At 45.2% G+C, this 17,652-nt stretch overlaps 1 protein-coding gene across 1 annotated transcript; it reads right to left on the bottom strand.

Annotated features, from left to right (window-relative positions):
• Positions 1-10,245: 10,245 nt before the first annotated feature.
• Positions 10,246-11,136, bottom strand: LOC146817837 (lamina-associated polypeptide 2, isoforms alpha/zeta-like). The gene has a single exon (XM_085609695.1). It carries the CDS (start codon positions 11,134-11,136, stop codon positions 10,246-10,248), a length of 891 nt encoding a protein of 296 aa, XP_085465821.1.
• Positions 11,137-17,652: the final 6,516 nt, after the last annotated feature.

Here is a 17,652-nt window from a genome sequence, read left to right as displayed (position 1 = left end):
GTGTGTCAAATGTAAAAAGGAAAACAATAATATGTTGACCCTTCATAAAACAATGCAGAACTGGAAAACAATAAGCAGATAATAGATGTTCCACTGATATCTGAAAAAGACATGCTTTCTGCAATAAGTTGAAAGTTGTATTATTTCATTGGCAGAATGAAGGACAGTGGCAAGTATGTTTTCATTTATCTCTTCAGATAAACTATATTGAAGGATGACATATAAAATGTATGAAAAATGCTTTGCTATAATGGTAAACGGGATACCAGTGGTATCATGAATGGCATTACTGGCACCATCAAATGACAGGACAGACCAGGCTTACATACATTGTTCAAAGGCTTTGATCTTTCTGAATCTTAATGTTCCTGTAAAGAATCCCTTTAGAATAAAGGTTGTGTGTATATTGCTAGGCAAGCAGTGAATAACACAGCACCTTTTGGCACCTGTGATGTTATCAAGATGTAATAGTAATGCCTGTCTGAACTTTCTGCTACTTGCTTCTAGGTAACAGTGGATAGTGGCATGTCATTTGTTCTTCTCAGCTCTTGTAAAGTTAAGGTGGAATGTATTTCAATAGCATGTGCTCCAGACTATCATAAAATTCAGCAGTGCCTCGTGAGTTTCACCTTGTAAACGTCCTCTTCTACTATAATGCAGAAGCAGTAGCCATGCCATCTTGTCATTAAAAAAACAATGCACGCGCATGGATTCCAGGCCTGGTCTTTTTCTTGTGCAGTGTTGCACCAGTACTGTGGGCCAACAGAGCACAGTGTAGCTCCCGCCCTCATGCTTGATGGTAGATGGGGTAAGAGGGGCCTGTGAGCTTGTTGCCAAGAAACACCTCTGCAGGTACTTACAAATGGCAACAGTTTAACCATTTATCTGTTCACTGTTTCCATCAAGCTCAGTTGCTTTCCAAACCAGCAACTGTCCGAGACTTGAGTGGAAAATAAAAAACTACTATTTTTCACAGTTGCACTGCCTTTGAGATGCTCAAATGCCAGGGGTCGCAAGGGCAGCACTGGGGGTAGCAAGACACAAGCCAGGGGGTGCAGCTTTGACCCCTGGAGACTCCTAAATGACGTCCATGGTGACAGTGTGGAGTCCAGGAGGCCATGGAGCAGGAAGTTATCACCATCCAAAAGCGAGAGTACGAATGGCTTTCACACCAGTTCTGAAGTTGATTTCAGGAAAAAACGGATTCACTTGCATTAAAAGAGAGAGCTGGTATCAGGCTATTTTGCATTTTCCGTAGTGTTCCTTGAGGGTGTGGTTTGGTGTCCAAGGTGAATATCGGTGAATTGGCATTCGGTGAATGTTGGGGTTCGAAGCTATCAAGGTTCATGTGATTGAACCAATTTCTTGTTTATTGTACTGTTTTGACTTGGTTGAGTTTCAGGCAGGAAATGGACATCCAGGTCTAGATGAGGTGCAGGCAGTATTTAAGGTGTTGGACGTCTGTAGCAGAGGAGAATTTCAGGTAGAGTTGTGTATCATTAGGCCCAGAGCCAAACTTCACACTGGGCATAATCTGTGATCTAATCAAGTGGCAGCTGGGTATAAAGAGTTTTCACATCCTACATCCAAGACCCCTGTCGCAAGAGCATGCCTCAGGGTTGTTCATCAGTTATTCACTGTCCCCAGCATGGATCCCTCTGAAGCATAAGACATGGTAAACTGTCAGCCTAACACTCAACATGGTGACCATATATATTTTACATAATATTGAAAGTGGGCATGTACATGAGCCAGGTCCACTTGTAATAAAACCATTTTACCTTAAAGATGAGAATTCCATGACTTCACTACAACAATGTTTAATACACACTACCTATGTGACTTTAATCCTTTGTGCCTCTCATATATGAAACACCACTTCAAGATGGCACTCTATCATATATAAGATGAAGTCATCATACACAAGGGAATGTTGTGTGGGTTCTCGTGGAGTGATAACTGGAAGGGGGGGAGCAGTTGGTTGCAGCAGTTTTTTATGTCCCTGTATTATTTGTTCCCCCGGATTCAATTTAGCTACAAAATAAACATAATTTCCATACTTACCGGAGTTGTATCTCATCATACCGGTGATGAACACAGGAAAAAGGCATTCTGTGTGTTCTGAACAACTTCTAAATGCTACTTAAAATTTTGACAAGGCTACCATGGCTACTCTAGATGTGCATCTATTGCAAGAAGCACCAGAACTTTACTAGTGGTCATCAAGTGGGTACTGTGATGTAAGGAGATGGAGGGTAGGCCCTTTTGGTTCACTGTACAGTAGAACCCACATATATTCCAGTGAAGTGACTTGTTATAAAACAAGATGGGCAGAAAAGTATGAAAACTGAAGTGAATAAGAAGGGGGAGAGGACACATTTTCAATGTTGCAAATGGGGAAGGTAGAGCCGCAAGAGTAGACACAAGTTCAGTGGGAATTGGTGGCCTTCTGATGCAGAGAGATCAGAAAAGCGAATGGGTAGTTGCTTATGGATCCAAGATCTTAAGAGAAAGTGAACGTAATTATTCAGTAATAGAAACAGAATTGTTAGCATGTGCCTGGCTATGATAGACATACAGGGTGTATGTGTGGGGTATGAGGTTTACTAGAACATGGTTAACAGCCTATCTCCAGTTGGGGGGTGGAATCTAACTGCCAAGTTAGCTAGATTAGAGACCAAATTACAGGCATTCAGTTTTTATGTGCCTGGAGACAAGAGTGTGCACATAGATCAAATGCCAAGAATACCTTTGGAATACTCTGAGGAATACTGTTTCGATGAGGTGGAATGTGATTTAGCATTGACACTAGAGGACGCAAGAGGATCTGATTCTTGTATTGCGGTCTTTATCATCCACGGCGCAGTCAAGCTTTGCAGGTTCATGGGAGGAAAATGGGTAGTTAACATGAGTACTATTTTTCAGTTGTTTTTTCTGGACAGCCCTTTTCATTCTTTTGGCAGTACGCTGGTGCTCCTATTGCAGAATTGCAGAGAGTGGTATCCAAAGCAAGTTATCAGGTGTTTGGTTGAGGGCCTTGTTCAGCCCACTAGGCTCCACCTCTACCTCAGGAACGGCCTCACTTGGGCCAGGCAGTGATTGTGTAAGCTCTCTGGGAGACACAGAGAGTCTCCTGTCAGTCAACTTGGTTTCAGTGGCTACAACCCAATTGCCCCTGTTTTAGGGGGAAAGATTATTGCTCACCCAGTACACCCGCGCTTGCCCATGAGGAACTCGCTGTAGGGGTTCCTCAAAATTTGACAGGTCATTAATGATCCCCAGGTGGACCGCACCTCCGCACGGCTCCCCTCCTAGCAAATAGTTCAGCCTCTTGGCAGGAAACAACACAATGTAGGGTTTGCTGAAAAAACAGTGTGCGTGTCGGCCAATATAGAGTAAAAAAAACACAGTCAGCAAAGGATGACAGGGCCAGCAATATACTTATATACTTTGGCAGTGTAGCAATGCAGCATACAGCAGTTGACCACTTACCTCTTCCCCTGGGTTTGCTGAAGCCACCACCTCCACTTACACATAGGCTATGAAAAGTACAGCAGATGATGTAAGGCTGTAGAGGCTGTGAAAGCTGCAGCTGTAGGTTGTAGAGGCTGCTTAATTTGGTTGATTGATTGTTGATTGATGGTGTCCAGGGCCAGGACTGAAAGCCCAAACTATCAACAGACCACAGTGTGCAATAATCATACAAATATAAAAAGGGCATAGGGCCACAGTGCAGCACTATTCTAGCACAGCACCCGCAAATCGAGCCCTACCCCCTCCGCTGCCACCCTGCCCTACACCCGTACCCACCCATCTCCACAAATGAGCCGTGTACAGTGGTGGATACAGTGTCAGTATGCAAAGGCAAATCGGAAATGTGGCCAACCATCAATGTCAATGGCAAAGGCAGCTGTGGAGCCCTGGGAGCTTCAAGCTAGCATTGTTGAGTGACTTGTCCCGGCCGACCACCCCAGGCATTGAGGGTCTGACTCAGCCTATGTGAATGGTCCATCGAGGACCATCAAGAGGGAGTCTGGAGCTACAGTCCTCCCCCCAGCTCTCTCCTGGCGTGTGGCATGTGTGGGTGGGCACGGCATCAGGCGAGGAGCCTCCATATGCAACTCTCCCATCATATGCATTTAATTTTAACCATAATATTTTCAGGAAAAAGGCAAAACTTGACTATTTAAGTTATAATTGAAGCAGTGGTATTTAAGGCCAGGAAGCTATTGCTGGGAATTGAGCGCTCTATAAACACGAACAATAATAATAATAATGATGATAAGAATAATAGTAATTACAATAATAATAATAATCATAACATTAATAATAACAGGTGCGGTGTTGCAGAGCAAATTTGTCCTCCTGTTTTAAAGACCTTGTATCATCTAGAGCGCATACATTTAACTCTTAGTTACTGCATGAGCTGCAGACAGCACTGCTCCATAATGCGGAGAGGCAAACACAGCTTCCTGTTTCTGAGCGCTGCGTTTGAACTCACTTAGAGAATCTCTCAGTTGAGTGAGTGTGTGCTTTAATCAGTGCAGTTTTATACAAACTGGCACAAGATGTGGTCTCTAGAACTGGGCACAATATTTTTGGTAACATCTGTTTTACTAGTTTAGACATCTCAACATTCGCTAGGTTGCTTGCACCACCTTGCAGCTCTGTTTGTAATTTATTGGGCATTTCAGATATGATATTGAAAGATCACACATGTGCGATGGTCACAAGTACCCTCCCTTCCATCTGCTACTGATGTCTCTGAGTTCCCCATACTTGCAGATAGTGACATTAAATCTCAGGGCCTTAAGTAGAGTTTGGATTGAGGGATGGGATACTTTGTCAAAACATGATGGATATCCTCATTATAGTATTACAAGTGGCATAAGCTGTAATGTCCTTGTAATAGGGTGAGCAGGACATACACCATGTTTGTGATGGAGTGTACGTCCACCAAACTCTAAATAAGGGCATTCGGTGTCACACCCCTGGCCACCAATCTATTATTATTAAATCTCTCCTCAATTTACCAATACTTTATTTCTATCATTTTAGTCCTCGAGAAAGAACTTCTTGTACAGTCCTTCTACAATTTTATTAATTCTGGATTTGAAAATAATGGTCCATAGTGCTTGTCTCTGGTGCATTTTCCATGTCATCAAGCTCTCATCGGAGTGATTTTCATCCCCCAACATGCTTTGTTTCTTTGTGGTTAGTAAAGTCTGCTGTGCAGTATTTCCTCAAATGTTGTACTGACATACAAGTGAATAGATTCTATATAGCCCGTTCTAGAGACAATTTAACAATATTTAACTCCTATTTATGTTGCTTTAGACAATCATACAAAAGCGTTGTATGTGATACGTATTCCTCCTTTTGAGATTCCACGAGCTAGGAAAAGCAAAACAGTACTTGCATGCATCCTCACTATTTGCCCTAGTTTGCTTCATTCTCTGTTAATGTGGAGATAACAACCATTTTTATTTTATTTTTATTTTGTAGGTTTTATATAGCGCAAACATGACCCTTGCGGGTATCAGAGCACTTTACAAGAGTCGTGCATAGGGAACACAATGAACATATGAAAACATAGTTAAGAATTGAAATATATGTGTCTTGCTTTGACTTATGTACTGCAACTAACTGAATTAAAAAGATCGAAATCTTAAGCTAAATGCTGACAAAATGGAGATGATGGTGGTTGATGAACATATGGACAATGAGACTTCCCAATTTAGGTAAAACAAGTGAGGCCTTTGGGATTTGTCCAGGGCTGTCCTCTGTTGTTTATGCTACATCAAAATCTTGTTTCTTTCATTTGAATTTTGAACAAGCGATCATACCAAAGTTTGCCTTCCATATCTTTTAGGCTAGATCGTGGGATCAAACTTCACTTTGTAACCTCAGATGTTCTCATACTGATGCTGGTACTGCATAACATGCATAACACCGCAGCTCATCGGGCATTAAACAAATCTCCTGTTGTACCTAGACAGCATTCAATTTAAATCAATTTGTTTAGTCCCTAAGTTTTTTCAGGCACTGTCATCTTTCCTTACTTCTAGATACAAACTCACTTTCTGGGACTCAAGTTCAATTAACACCATAAAGGTAGTACCTATCATGCCTGATTCTGTACTTTAAAATTGATGGATAGGCTTTCTCAGGGTCGGTTCCTCCTTCTAAAATACACTGCTCCAATGAATTATCAATGATTGTTTGTAATTTGGCAAGCATTTCCAAATGTGTCTCTTCGCCTGAGTGTTCTTTTCTCACATTTTTAGTGCGACAGTAAAACAAGCTCTTTACTTTGCAAATAGGATTTCTGTTTTGCTGGTGACACCTGAAAAGTCGAAGCGCCAGGATACCCGTAGGGTGACAGTTTGCGCTATACAAATCTATGATATAATACAATACAATAAAATACATTCCTGCAGCCAAGTCAAGTGTGACATAATCTAATACACCTTAACAAGCCTTTCTTATGAGTCTATTTTAGTAGCAAGGTATTTGGAGACAGTGGGTGAGCAATAGTTGTCCAGACATTGATAAATGTATCCTTGACCTCGAGTTGACATAACGGGGGGCAAACATGCCAAACATGCCATAATGCTCACACATTCAATGGTGTTTTTTTCCTTCTGAAGCATTTATTTATAGATTGTTAATTGGAAGCAAGTCTGCGGTCTTCTTTAATAATGCCCCAGTTACTTACTGGTAATCTTCATTACTCTGAGTCCTGGTCTTCCTGGATGCAGTCCTTATGCATGATACTTCTCCCTTCTGGCAGAACCAATTCCCTAGCTGAAAACTCAAAAAGTTCCTTCAAGATGGCACCCGTTACCCAAAAGGGAGGAACAAACGAAACACCTCCTGTAACATACCATGCACAATGACACAAGAAAAACAGGAAATAGTCAACCGCCATGCCCGGGTGGGAGGGTGGGACTCAGGTCTCCATCTGGGAAGACCAGGACTTGCAATGATGAAGATTACTGGTAAGTAACCGGGGCATTGCCTCTTTGGTCGTCTTCTTGGAGGCAGTCTTTATGCATGATACAATACCCAAGCAACCTGGTGCCAATATCTAGACACAAATGCAGGAAAAAAAACACATCACTGAAAAACCAAGTATGCGGAACCAAACCAAAGTTTAATACGACAAACAAAAGCAATGCAGCTCAAGAAATCAAAGGAGCAGAACCACTCCCAGCCACAGACAGGACATGATCCCCAAAGGAGGAGGAAAAATGCCCACCCAACTGCAAACGATAGTGGGAAAGAAAAGTGTGATGGAAACTCCCGGTAGCAGTAGCACACACATCCCACAGAGAGGCCCCCAAAAAGACCACCCAAGAGGTAGCCACCCCCCTTGTCAAATGACCCTGCACCGGCAGGGGAGAAGAGGACCCAGACACGTGGTAAGCCCTCACGATGGCAGATTTAATCCAGTGGGAAATGAAGGCAGTAGAAGGATGAGAACCCCTATTTGGCAGACCAAAATTAACAAAAAGGGAATTAGTCTTCCGAAAAGAAGAAGAACGCTCCAAATAAATGGACGAAGCCTGACAAAGATCCAGGGAGTGCAAGCAAACTTCCTCATCCGAAGAAGGGTGAGGAAAGAAAACCAGAAAGACAATGTCCCTTGAACAATGAAAACGAGAAGGAATCTTAGGAAGGGAAGCCGGGCCAGGCCAAAGAACAACCTTATCCGGAAAGAGACGGATAAACTGAGAAACTGACAGCAAAGCCCCAATCTCACCCAACCTGCGCCCAGAACACACAGCAACCAAAAACACCACCTTCTCCATCAGAAAATTGAAGAAAACTTCAGCCAGAGGCTCAAAAGGAGGACCAGCCAGAGCCTGGAGCACCAGAGGCAAATCCCAGGGAGGAACCGTAGAATGGGAAACAGGACGCAGCAAAAATAAACCACGAAGGAGCAGAGAGGCCAAAGGGACAACATCAGAGAGATCATCCCCACTGGGCTCTAAGGGTAGGAAAAGCCAAACCCAAAGTGAAGCCATCCTGCAAGAAATCCAAAATCCGCAAAGGTGGACAAGAGCAGGAAACCAACCCCTTAGAACGACACCACTTATAAAAGTGACCCCAATGGCGATCCTACGACTTGCGAGTCAATGGCTTGCGGGACAACTATATGGAGGTGGCAACAACCTCAGAACCAACAGATTAAACCGTTCAGCAGCCAGACCCCCAGATTGAGATACTACAGGGAGGAAGGCTCCCGAATGGGATGACTCAGAGTAGAGGGAAACAGATGAAACATACAGGGAGGACCCACTGACAGCTAAAGAAGCAGAGGGAACCAAGGCCACCTCTACCACCCCGGAGCCACCAGAAGAACCTGAGCTTGATCGGACACCACCTTCTGCAACACCCTGGGTATCAAGGGGATTGATGGAAAACAATACAGAAGATCCCCAGCCAGGGAATCGAAAGGGCATCAGTGGCCAGGCTCTCCGAGACGGAATCAAGGAGCCGAAGAGGGGAAGAAGGGCATTGTCCTCGTTGGCAAACAGTTTCAACCAGGGGGACCCGAACTTCAGACAAACCTCCTGAAAGACCATGGGGAAGAGACACAGAGACACCGATGAAGTAAACCTCTGACTGAGCTGGGCGCAGGCCCATTCCCATGCCCCGGAAGATAGACTGCAGTCAGAGAAAGAAGATTCCGCTCTGCCTATAACCCCATCTCCCTGAGGACAAAGGAACCATTCCCTCCTCATGACAAACATAAGACCTCATGACCTGATTGTCTGTCTGGACACACATGCCCGACCCCTGATAGAAGGGAGGAAATGCAACAAAGCCGCCCAAACCAAAGCCAGCTCCTTCCAGTCGGAAGATCAGAGAGACTCTACCCAGTTCCACAACCCCTGGGCAGAAAGGGACCCCTGGGCCGAAAGGGACCCCAGGACCGCTCCCCACCCCAGGCCGCTGGCATCGGTAGAGATGACTACTGGAGGGGGAGCACACAACTGATGACCCTTGTTGAGGTTGGCTGGGTTCAACCACCACTGCAGGTCCCGCACCACCCGCGGAGTAACAGGAATCCATGCCTCGAAATCCTGAGAGAACAAATCCCAGTGCTGTAGATCATGATGCACCAATGGATAGAGATGCAGCCAGCTCCAGGGGACCAGAGCCAGAGTGTAAGCCATCTCCTCCTGACTCCTGAGCCACAGTCGCACAGGAGAGGCAGGAGGGAAGAAAGGTGCAACATCAGCTTGTCCCTCCGGGCAGGAGCCAGAAAAACCTCCCTCAAGTCCATCCAAAAGAGGACTCCAATAAACTGCAGGGACAGGACAGATGCAGGTGGGACTTCAAGGTGTTGAGCAGAAATCCATGTGTGCGCAACAGTACACACACCTCCTCGACATCTTGGCAAGCCTTAGAAAGACTGGAAGAGGCAATTAACCAGTGATAAAGGTAAGGAAATACCAGAACACTCTGAGAGTGCAAACTACCCACTAGGGGAGCCAGCAGTTTGGTGAAAACCCTGGGAGCTGATGCCAACCTGAAGGGGAGGGAGCGAAACTGGTAATGGCAGCCCTCCACCGAAAATCTTAGGTATTGCTGATGCAGAGGACAGATTGGGACGTGCATATAAGCATCCTGCAGGTCTAAAGATGCGAGTAACAGGCCAGGACTCAACAGTGGAAAGATACTCTGCAGGGTGACCATCTTGAAAATCTGAGCAACCAGGAATTGATTCAAAGCCTTTAAGTCCAACGCAGGGGCGAGGGTCCCCCGTAACCTTCTGGACAAATAAATGAATGGAGTAAAAGCCCAGACGGTGTTCCAGCAGGGGAACCGGAACCACTGCTCCCATGTCCAGAAGTTGCTGAATCCCATGCAACAGTGCAAGGTTACTTACCGGGTCCCGTTGAAGAGGAGTCTTGTTGAAGAAGGAACCCAGACTGGCTGAAAACTCCAAGCGATAACCCTCGAACATGACCTGCAAGGCCTAGGCATCCGACATGTCCTTCCGCTACTGGTCCTGAAAATACAGAAGACGCCACCCCACAGGAGAGGCACGCTGGCAGTCATGCTTTGGGAGGCTGGGGATTGGCAGCAGAAGAGGAAGACTGGAACCGTGACTTGGCTGGATACAGGGCGCCCCAGCCGCGAGCAAGACCATGAAAGGGCTTGGATGAACCCCTTGATGAGCTGGAAGAAAAAGCCCTCTAAAATGCAAAACACCTGTTCCGTGGAAAAGGCCTAGCTGGTGCCATCAATTTCTCGTTCTCCACCTGACTTCTTAACCATCTCCTCAAACTGCTGGCCAAACAGCTTAGGGCCTTCAGAGGGCAGCCGCATCAAGATAGCCTTCTGAGCAGCATCAACTTTCCAGTTGCGCATCCACAGATACCTATGAGCAGCAACAGTTGCCCCAGAAGTCACTGCAGAAGCACACAAGCTGTTGAAGGATGCATCAGACCAAAAGCGAATCCGTTGTTCCATCAGTGCCAGCAGATCTGAACAATCAGAACCCTCAGACATATGATTTGACAAGGCCGGAAAATCTTTAAGCAAAGACTGCACAGTGTAAGTAGCGTAGGGGTTCGCACGAAGAGAGAAATTTGCAGCAGCATAACATCGCTTAACCGCACCATCCACCTTCCTGTCCAGTTCCTCGGGGGGAGGCATCATGCCAGTCATGAGGTTATCCACCTTAACAACTGATGGAAACTCTTCCGCAAACTTGTCAATCGGATAACGGCAGGAGAGAAACCGAGGGAAGGCAGATTTGTCCACCTCTTTCCATTCATGCAAAAGCACTCTATGGATAGCATTATTTAATGGCACAGTGTGCTGATAATTAGCCAAAAACCCATCCTCATTAGCTGAAGGACAATTGGCAGGGAGATTCAAGTTGTCCCAAACATGTTGCAAAAGATCTGCCATCTGAGGACCATGAACATACCGCACCCGCCAACACTCCTCATCAGCATAACCCTCAGGCTCCACCAACTCTTGCCTGGGAAGTTTAGGCAGAGGCTGCCCCTCCTGGGCCTTAAAATCTGCCTCAACTGCAGCTTCAACCAAGTGTTGCAGGGACAGCAAAGAGGACTTTACCGAAGGACCAGTGACCTCCTCAACAGGCTCCATAGCACAACCAACACCAACTCAAAATGTCGAAACAATGAGCAGGTAGAAGCCAACACAGGCATATATGCCTGTCACATGACCAAAGGTCACAAGGAAAAACGCCCACAGAAAACACCCTGGGGGAGGAGGCAAAACCATAATATCCCCATGTGTCACATGGGGGGGAAAAAAACGGGCAAACCACGAGACCACCGGAAGCCAAAAGGAACGCCCAGTGAACAGGGCAACTGGCAGAGCACCATGGGCCCCAAAAGCACAGCCGGTAAGCTCCACCCACTATATGCAGCGCGTTAAGGGCACTAAAGGCAACAACCAGAAAGACCCGCCCACCATCGCCAGAGCGCTACGGGCAAAAAAAAAGGAAGCAGCATGTCCCGGCCCCACCAGCTAAAGCAGAGCACCCAGGGCCGGGCACGGCGGGAAGACCCAACTCAAGCAGGACCCAAAGGGAGGCAAAAAACGCTACACCTAAGCGTGAGCGTGAGAACAAAATAAAGCATAAACCAAGCCCAGCTCGTTAAAGCAGAGCAAAGGGCAGTATAGAACACAGAAAGAAAACTGAACAAAAATACTCACCCTTTTGTGGTGGCTCATGGGTAAATGAGGCCATCTTGGGGGAACTTTTCTGAGTTTTCAGCTAGGGAATTGATTTTGCCAGAAGGTAGAAGTATCATGCGCAAGGACTGCATCCAGGAAGACGGACGAGGAGGTAATGGACACCTTGTGAGGCCAGACCTTTAGATGGTAACAGATGCCATGCATTTTTTTTTCCCTGAAAAATCTTTGTAATGATTAGAAGCAGCTGTTATCACACCAGGACAAAATGGAAGAAGCATCTAGAGGGCCCACATTCACTTTTGGCCCTAAGCCTTGCACTAACTTTTGACAAGCCTGCCTTGACCTACATCTCATGCTGATTTATAGAATTATCTTCATAGAAATGAAACTGACCTATTTAATTTGAGGTGTATTTAGTCATTTGGAGTATTAACTATCTGTGGTAAAAACCAGACAATGACCTCATCTGCATAGAGAAAACTTGTAGAGGGAAGCTTTCATACATAAACTACATTGTAATAAAAAAAGAAATTGGGATGTGACAACAAAAATTAGACATGAGCAAGCATTTATTTTCAGTAGCTGTGTTTATACTTTACAATACTGAGGCAAACGCTGCTATAAATAGATTTGTTTAGTATACATGTAAGGAATAAGGTAAAAGCTGTAGTTTCAGCTAAGTTTCAGTGTTGGACTCAGGATATGATTAGGATTGGCAGAGACATTTTACGGCATGGGCAAAGTGGGCAATTGTCCAGGGACCGTACCTTCCTCGGACTCCCCGGGAAAATGGTGTTTCTTTCTCTCTGTTCACCTCCAGCTATATCTATATCTCAAATTATCTCCTTCCCTTGCCCTACTTGTACCTCTGCTTCTGTCTCTCTTTGCTCACTGATATCTTTAGGTTTAGGTTAGCATCACCGTAAGGTTTTCTGGGGCCCCAGTAACAGCATTTTTTAAGTGTTTTTGTATGATCCCACTTTTGAAAGCTTGTTTGTCATCATGCAGGCTTGAATTAGCAGAAAATGAGTTATAGAAATCAAAGATTTCCCGTAAAGGGGCCCACAAACCATGTCTTATGTAAGCCTGGGCAAAGCACTACGCTACGCTCGCGTAGTTTGCGAAGTTCGCGCTACTTCGCGAACTGCACGTAGCACAGTGCGAACACGCGTAGCGTAGTGTTGCGTAGTGCTGCGGTCATTTTTTGCTTGCTCGCGGTCCTCAACGTCAAGTTGGCGACCGCGAGCAAGCAAAATGACATCCCAGCGAGAATTTTTCCTTGTTCGCGATCAGCAACATCAAGTTGCCGATCGCGAGCATGGAAAATAAACCTCCCGGCGGGATTCCCAACGCGAGGAGGTCAGGTTTCTCATTGCGAGTGGTCGCGTATGCTCGCTCGAGTAAAAATCTACTCGAGCAGCAGAAAACTACAGCTCGCACTGTGCAAGATGCCATTTTCAATGATTGCACAGTGCCGGTTGCTTGTCCGCACTGTACAATCATTGAAAATGACATCTGGCACAGTGCGAACAAGGTACTACGCAGTTCGCGAAGTGCTACGCGTAGCTCGCGTAGTGCGAACTGCACTTTGCGTACCTTCGCGAAGTGCTACTTCGCGAACTACGCCCAGGGTTAGTCTTATGCCCTCCTCCAAAACATCTTAAAATGACAACGAGTATTAGAGCTATGATCTGGGTGATTTTTGGGGTTAGCGCACTGGAACTCCTAATTATAGGTAAACACTTTTGAGTTATCTTTAGGGTTAAGGTTAGGTCATGTTTAGGAGAGGAGGAATAAAAGAAATACATTGAAATTCATTGTACGGAAATTTTATTTTAGCAGTTTTGTTTTAACATCCTGATGCATTTGTTGTTATGGCTTCTACATAAAGGATTTTTTTAAATGCATTTATCTGTTAAGGTTTTCTTTTACATAATGCAAGCCTGGCAGAAACACACAGTTGGAAACCTTCATGGGGGTCAAGCTGATTGTGCTAACCTGCCTTTCCTTTACAATTCTTCACCAGGCAAATGGCTCTTGCCTCAAAAGCTCCTCACCTCATCTGCACATGGAACTTTATCATGGATAATGTGTGGATGTGCAATCATTTGTTTTGCACACCTCAGTTTGTGCAACTGTAGCAAGGTTTATGCAATTTGCATGCAAAATAATCGGTTTGTGCTCATGCCTTCTGCTATACCTAGCACCATTGGCATGGGTTTCCCCTGTATTTTTGCCTTTGCTTCTTGTGTTTTTTGCTGTGTGTTGGACTTCGATTTTGCTGGTCTAGATGCTTTGGGCACTTTGCCACTGCTGTACAGTGACAAAGTGCAAGTTCTCCCTTTGTAAATTATTGTTATGGATTGGTGATTCCATGATTGAAATATTTAATTTACTAGTCAGTCCCTAGTACAGTGTATCAAATGAATGCTTCTAGTGGACCTTCATCACTGATTGTGCCACCAACATAAGCGGCCTGTAAATGTGACTCGGATCTGCCAATGCAGTATCTGTGTGCAGTCTAGTGCTGCCATGTCGACTTAGCAAGTACACCCACTTGCCAGGCCCTACCCTTCCCTTTTCTTGCATGTTAGTCACCACTAAGGTAGTCCCAAGGTACCCCTGTGGGCAGGGTGCAGTGTACGTGAAAAGTAGGACATGCACCGGTGTGTGGCATGTCCTGATAGTTAAATACTGCCACTTTCGTTTTTCACTATTGCAAGGCTACCTGTTCCCATAGGATAGAATGGGGTGTTTGCTTATAACATCTTATAAACTTAACTTCCCATGGGAACAAGGTAGGGCAATAAAGTTTAGTATGCCTGAACTCAGAATGTTAGAATGCATCTTTTAGTGAGGGTGAATTTTACATTCTGTGTTTGAAAATACAACTTTTAGAAAGTAGGTATTTTCTAGCTTAGCTATCCAGTGTGCCTCTACTAGGATGTGTATTGACTGTCTGGCTTTGGAGTGACAGGGGCTGGGGATGTGCAGTAGCTCCAGAGAGTCTGGATGAGTCAGGACTGGGCTGAATAGACCTGGGCTGCATTTACAGTAGGGGGAGATTTCCTTTCACCTGAATGGGCCTTGTCTGCCTTCCACCATGCTGTCTCCACCTCCTGCCAGGAAGCTGCACCAGAGAGGACAGAACTGGTTTTGACTGAGCACAGGGCTTCTCTGCCACCAGAGAACAAAGGATTTTGCTGTATAAATATTGGGGCCCAGACCCCAGAACTTTAGATCACTTTTGGGACTTCAAGAGGAACCTCTGCTAAGGAGAAGAGCTGGAGAAACTGGAGGAGGAGTACTGCCCCTTTCTTGTGTGCTGTTTGGGGTTGGCCTGCAGTGGCTGTTGCTGCCAAGGAGAGGAACTGTGGGCCCGATTCACAGAACTAACTTAAGACAAAATCCTAAACATACTACCATTTTGGTATTCACAGAAGGCACTTACTCATTTTGGTATTCACAGAAGGCACTTACTCATTTTGGTATTCACAGAAGTTAGGAGTCCTAACTTTAGGACTCCTAAATGCCTTCTGTGAATACCGAAAGTCTTAAAGTTAGGATTTTTCTCAGTTTAGGAGTCCTAAAGTTAGGTGTCCTAACTTTACTACTCCTAAACTGAGAAAAATCCTAACTTTAAGACTTTCGGTATTCACAGAAGGCATTTAGGAGTCCTAAAGTTAGGACTCCTAACTTCTGTGAATACCGAAATGAGTAAGTGCCTTCTGTGAATACTAAAATGAGTAAGTGCCTTCTGTGAATACCAAAATGGTAGTAAGTTTAGGATTTTTTCTTAAGTTAGTTCTATGAATCGGGCCCTGTGTGTGCATCATGATTGAGAAAGTATCTCCAAGGGCTTGAAGTGGAGCTTGCCTACTGTTCAAGAAGTCTCAGGAACAGCAAAGACCTCACCATCCTTCTGGGCATCGTCTCTGGTTTAGCTGGTTCCAGTAGTCACAGAAGAAAAGAGCAGCCGACTCCATCACCGAGTCCGTCGCAGACTCCGTGAACTGAAGGCACAGTAGAGAGCACCGCCTTGTTTCGCAATGCAAACCTGGTCTCACCGACTCCGTTAATGAGCCACTGCTTGCACCGCGTCCTGTGGGCACTGCACTATGCACCGCTTTGCCACATGCTGCACAGATGTCACCATCTCACATCGCAACTGCGACAGTTGCCCCGACCGACTCGCATCGCCATGTTGGCCGCAACAAGAAAGGTGCTGTCGCCGAGTCTATTGACGCTTTAGCTAACCCGTACCAACACCGTTGGCTGGAATTGCTAGATTCTGTCATGTTCAGTATCGCGGCAGCCCCGGAAGGAGTTACCAAGTCAGAAGAACTGTGTTTCAACGTTATTCCTGCAATTTAAAGGTTATTTTGAACAGTAACTATTTTGACAAGTATTGTATGTTGGATTTTTGTCGTTTTTGGTCTTGTTGGTTTAGATAAAGTTTTGATTATTTTTCTAAACTGGTGTGGTGTTCATTTGTGGTGTTTTCACCGTGTTACTGTATGCATGCACAAATGCTTTACACACTGCCTCTGAGATAAGCCTTTATGCTCGTACCAAGCTACCAAGGGGGTGGGCAGGGGTTATTTTAGAAGTGTATACCTCTTACCCTGACTAGGAAGAAGGGCCTCTACTTGGACAAAGGTACCTACCTCTGCCAATTAGAGAACCCCATTTCTAACACACTCTATTGTGAATAGTGTTGATTAGTGCATATTTCATTTTCCATCAGTTAAGGTTTTTCCAGGTTCTCAGTTAGGAACAGTTTAATGAAACGTGGACCACATTGTGATGGTTTCAACTAAGTGTCAGGGTTGGTATAAGGAACTGATTAGGATTACAAACGTTTTAAGGCATGGGCAAAGTGGGAACATGCCTGGGCCCCCCACCTTCCAATTCCCCTGGCAAGGCCCCTCCCCATGGAAAATGAACTGTCTCTCTCTGCTCACCTTTGGCTATTTCATATTTCAAATTGGTTGGTTATCTTTTAAGTCCTTGCCAAAAGTAAGCAATTTGAAGCAAGCATCCGACATGCTGGCAGGAAGGCATGCGCGCATGCATCAGGGGTGAAGCCTACTGTGTCAATTGGGACCCTCTCCAATTAACTGTGGAAATGTCTCCTCTTTTAAGTGCCAAGACACAAGTAAGATTGTGCTGTGGACAACAGACCATATATGGAACTCCCTTTGTGCGGGTGAACGCAAACTATTACAACCAAAGTTTCCTTCATTTTATTTATGTATGTGACTTACAAGTCTGGCTACTAATCAAGACTGTATTGGACGGGAGCTTTAAAACGTAAAAGTGCAGAGGAAGAGGCAGAGCAGGGATACAGAATCAAGAGTAGGGGGGTCTCGGTAAGTGAGGTATCAATCAATTAGGATTTGTGCGCTGCAAATCACTCGTGCGGGTCTCAAGGCGCTGGAGTTGCAGCTGAGGCTTGCAAGGAGGGTCGGCAGCAAAGGGGACCGGCAGAGCTGTGGAAAGGAGAACAGAAATGACCAAGCAACTGAGAGGCTATCTTGAAAAAGATTGTAACCCACTTTACCCTTCGCTACACCTAAAATGTGCCTTTGACTCATATAGTCCTTGCAGAATTCTGAAACTCAGGGGCAAGCTATTAATTTCTGTAGTCACAATTCAGGAAAAGCAGTCCACAAAAGTAGGACGCTTACTTTTTCGAGCTGGTGTCACTCCAGACTCACTCCTGGATTCAAAGAGTAAATCGTGCATACTCTTAGTTTAAAGTCTTTCTTACGCAGGCCTCTTTCGCATGGCCAAAAGTGAAATGAAACACGGAATGAATTCAGCCTGCGAAAGCCAATCCGTCTTCAGTAACCCTAAAAAGAGTGAACAATTCTGTCTGTGGCACATGACTATCTGTTTCCATATGGATGCTAATGTATTGGCGATGCCTTTGAAACTCATATTAAAAGGTGTTTT

Source organism: Triturus cristatus, chromosome 6 (assembly GCF_964204655.1).
Source record: "Triturus cristatus chromosome 6, aTriCri1.1, whole genome shotgun sequence".
NCBI classification, from domain to species: Eukaryota; Metazoa; Chordata; class Amphibia; order Caudata; family Salamandridae; genus Triturus; species Triturus cristatus.
This window is presented reverse-complemented; position numbering and strand designations above follow the sequence as displayed.

Coding starts and splice junctions, on each gene's coding strand:
- LOC146817837 (XM_085609695.1), bottom strand. CDS start 11,136: ATGGAGCCTGTTGAGGAGGTCACTGGTCCTTCGGTAAAGTCCTCTTTG.